At 64.1% G+C, this 3,939-nt stretch overlaps 1 protein-coding gene across 1 annotated transcript in view; it reads right to left on the bottom strand.

The window, feature by feature from the left end:
* ASIC4 (acid-sensing (proton-gated) ion channel family member 4) overlaps nt 1-3,939 on the bottom strand; it is a 79,861-nt gene that overhangs the window by 72,026 nt on the left and 3,896 nt on the right. The window contains exon 3 of the mRNA XM_009884178.1: nt 3,695-3,927. Coding sequence (XP_009882480.1) covers nt 3,695-3,927 — 233 coding nt within the window. The remainder of the gene's footprint in view (nt 1-3,694; nt 3,928-3,939) is intronic.

Below are 3,939 nucleotides of genomic sequence, written 5' to 3'. Positions count from 1 at the left end.
CTCTCGCCCCCCCCCGCTCCCCTCTGCCCCCAGTTTCCCGTGCCAGATCCCAGATTGATTCCTGAGAAAGCCTGTTGTTGAGCTGGCAGCTCCGGCTGTAAATTTGGATCAATAATTGAAGGGGGTAAAACTATTCATAGAACATTAAAATATCCGCTCTGGTCTGAGGCGCAAAGGTGGGAGTGAAGGTGTCTGGGTGACCTGCACAGCCACCTCCTGGACCTGCCAAAAGCCCCGGTGCTACCGGTGCCGGTGTGGTGGGGACAATGGCAAGCATTGCTGTCCGTACGCAGAGAGGGGAGGGAGGCATCCATCAGGGAGTGGGGTTATTGATGGACTCCAAGGCTGCTATTACCCACCAGCCCTGCTATTACACACACCATCACTCAGCGTGTGGCCCTGGCCACCACGCCAGCCCCTCGGCAGTGCCTTGGACTGCTCCGGCCAGGAACCCCAACTGGAAAGAGGTACAATTACACGAGATGGCACCCAACGGCGGTGTTTTGGCTGCAGCCCCATTACCTGTGCTGCTGGCTACACATTGCTCGGATGCTGTTCAATGCTGCCTGGGTCATCCTCCGTGTCCCGTGTCCCCAGCCTCCCAGTGAGCCAACACCAAGCAAACCCCATGGCTCATTCCCGCTCCATCCCAGCACCTTCTCCATCCATCCTCCACAGTCAGCCCAGCCTGGCAGAGCCGCGGGCAGGACGCAACCCCTGCCAGCCTGGAGGGGGGAGCTTTCCTTCCCCACCCGCAGGTGATGCTCTCCAGAGCTCCTGAGCTGTGATGCCGAGAGCCCCGCTGCAGCCCGACTCATTTCGGAAGGATTAGTCCGTGATCCCCTGCTGCCCAGCCCCGGGGAGGGCAGCTCCGGGAGAGACAGGGAAGGTGAATTTCAGGGAGATTAACCCCGCTCCCCAGCAGGATGAGAAATGGAGGTACATCTGCTCATCCGAATGGAAGGAACAGCCGCCCCGTGGGGGAGCAGATAAAAATAGGCTGACATTTACCTGCCAGCCCCGAGCAGGGCGGGTGGAGGGCACCATGGCCAAACCGTGCCCGCTGAGGGATGCAGGCATCTGCTGGAGTGCCAGGCACTCACCACCCGCTCTCCTGCTCAGGCTGTAGGGACAGCGCGTGGCATGCAGCGGTGCATGCAGCGGTGCAGCTGTGTGCGTGCAGGGCAGTGCCCTGGGGTGCCACCGAGGCAGGGGTGCGTGGCATTGATGCCGGGGCGATGGGACGGACAGTCCTGTGCGCTGGGGTGGTGGCGTGCCTCGGGGCTGCCCGGATGTGGAGGTGAGCAGCAAGGCGGCTGGCAGCGAGGTGGGCAGACACGGCATGGGCAGAGGGATGAGCTTGGGGCAGGGCTGGTGCCTGAACCTCCTTAGGGACCCATTCCTCCCAGGGGGGTGGCGGCGATGAGAACAGGCAGGGCTAGGATCCCTTGGAGAGGTGCCCCCATAGGTGTGTGAGAAAGGCGAAGGAAACCCCTCGTTGCCCACCTGGGTGCCCTTCCCTGCAACCAGCAGGAAGAAGCATCTTCACCTGCCCAACGCCCTGCAGCCCCGGCTGCTGGGAAGGGCTGGTGGCATGCTCCGACCTGCTCGGGAGCCAGGTGATGCCGCAGCGGCTGCTCCCACCTCTCCATCTGCCCACAGCAGCCCCCGTCTTCAAATGCACCATGGAACCAGAGATGAGCATCCTTCTACGATGGCATTAACATTTCCCTTCGGTGCTGGCAGCTCTTCCTTGGGATGACACTTGCCTCTTCACAGCCATCTCCGAACAGCACAAGCGAGCTGCCCCGCAGCCCCAGAGGTCAGGACGCCTCCTCCGGCGTCGCTGGCTTGGCATCCCACCCCTGAGCAGACGATGACCTCGCTGCGTGCCCAGCGGCCCTGGGTGCCTGCCCAAGCCGGGGCACAGCAGCCTGGCCCTCAGCCAGTCACCCAGGTCCCCAGGGCTGAAACAGTGTCACCGGCACTCCTGCCCCTGCGGCACAGCAGCAGCCAGCCCTCGCCTGGCCCCAGCGGACCTGAGCCCAAGCCCTCGCCACCAAGAAGCCAGCGCAGGGCTGCGAGTGGGAAGGGTTAACAGCTGCGAGAGCAGAGCCTCCCCTTCCTCCCCCTGCTGCTGTGTTTTACAGGCCGGAGCTATTACCAGGAAATGTTCCCATCAGCACCATTGATCCCCTTGTTTACAGCCCTGTAATCCTCAGCTGTTGACTCAGGAGCAAAGAGAAGAGGAGGGAGGAGGTGGCCATCTCTTGGCCATCGCCTTTGCCCTGCCTGAATCCCCGGGCATCGCCTCTGCCCTGCCTGCATCCCTGCGCAATGTCCGCCTGGCTCCAGCACACCGGGGTGACATGCACCCGAGCCCTGTGGCACCTGGGTGGGCACTGGGGTCTCTGTGGCCGGTGGGAAGATGATGGAGGGTGCCACGAGCCCGGCTGTGGCATTGGCCACAATCCTGCATAAGCTGGCCCGTGCAGGTGGCTGCGGGTCCCCCATCGCCGGCGGCGCTCTCCCGGCGCATGGCTGTGCCCCCCTCCAGCTGCCTGACACCTGGTCGCAGGGCCCCGCGCCGCAGCCCCGCTTTGTTCTCATTAGTGCGACGAGCGGAGCCGTCACGCTAAATTAGGGACCCACCCGACTCGCAGCTCTGCATCTGACGGTCAGCAGTGGCTAGCCGGGAGAGCCCGGCACGGCAGCGGTGGTCCCTCGCTGGGTGCCCCGGGGAGGCTACAGGCAGGGATAAGCAGCCCCTCAGGCTGCCCCACAGGGATGGGGTGCCAACTCCCGGCATGGGGCACTGTCCTGGCACAGCCCTGCCTGTCCCTGCCCCTGTGTGTCCACTCTCCCCACCCCAGTGGAGCACGGGTGTCTCCCGGGACCCCCACGCCGGGGCTGCAGCTCGCCCGCACCCTTGGCCGAGCTGGGATGGTGCAAACCTGAGCCGAGCATCATCCATCACTGGGACTTTCATGAGCTTTTGTAACGTCTTCTGGCTCCGATAGCACTCGAGTTTGGCCACCTCCCCATGCTGGTGCCCCCAGGCATATCCCCACGCTGGTTGGGTGGGCAGGATTGTGCCCCTCTCTCCTCACTTACACCCCTGCCTGGATGCAGCCCATCCCCTGGCCCCTGCTCTGCTGGGATGGGATATGCTTTGCTCCCTTCCAAAGCCCTCCAGGCAGGGATTTGCCTTCCCTCTCTCCACAAGCCCTCTGGACCCCGGCTCTCCCCCAGAGCCCGCAGGAGGGGTTGAGGAGCCAGGTTTGCCGGTCGGGTTGGAGGAAGGCTGCGGGTGGCAACCTGCTTCTGCTGGAACTGAGCCAGGCTGGGTGAGTGCCGGGAATGGATTCCCCGACCCGTCCTTCCCCTGCACCTCTCAGCGTGGCTTCACGGCACAAGCCCTGCCGGAGCATCCCCAGCCCAACCCAGTACACCCCGGCTCTGCCCCGATCCGACAAACCCGACCTGAAAGCAGGTAGACTTACAGCCTGCAAAAACCGACTCCTGGCAGCTTTCCTCTTCCCCCAATCCCCCCGGTCACGGGGGCCAGGTGAGGATCCCCTGGTCCGCACCCCAGCAGTGCCCCGTGCTGTGGGTACTGCCACAGGGGCCGTGTCCTGCCCTCCCTGTCCCGTGTCCCGTCCCCCCCCGGCATAACCCACCACTGGGCACTCACCGTCTGGAAGTCGCTGCCGTTGCACTCCTCATTGCCAAACGTGCAGCGGACCAGCATCTCGCCCAGGTCCAGCTGATGGCCCACGCGCCCATAAAACTCCTCCAGGTTGAAGGGACGGCTCTTCTCCTCCTCACTCAGGGCCAGTGTCCCCAGCAGAGCCTCCAGCCTGCTTCTCTCCACGCTCTCCGGCACCAGTGGCCGGACAGCCCCGTCCAGGAGCCCCACAATCTCCCCTAGCCAGTACA

Source organism: Charadrius vociferus, unplaced genomic scaffold, assembly GCF_000708025.1.
Source record: "Charadrius vociferus isolate BGI_N301 unplaced genomic scaffold, ASM70802v2 scaffold1020, whole genome shotgun sequence".
Taxonomy (NCBI): domain Eukaryota; kingdom Metazoa; phylum Chordata; class Aves; order Charadriiformes; family Charadriidae; genus Charadrius; species Charadrius vociferus.
Note: the sequence above shows the minus strand (reverse complement) of the source record. Positions and strands in the feature narration are given on the sequence as shown.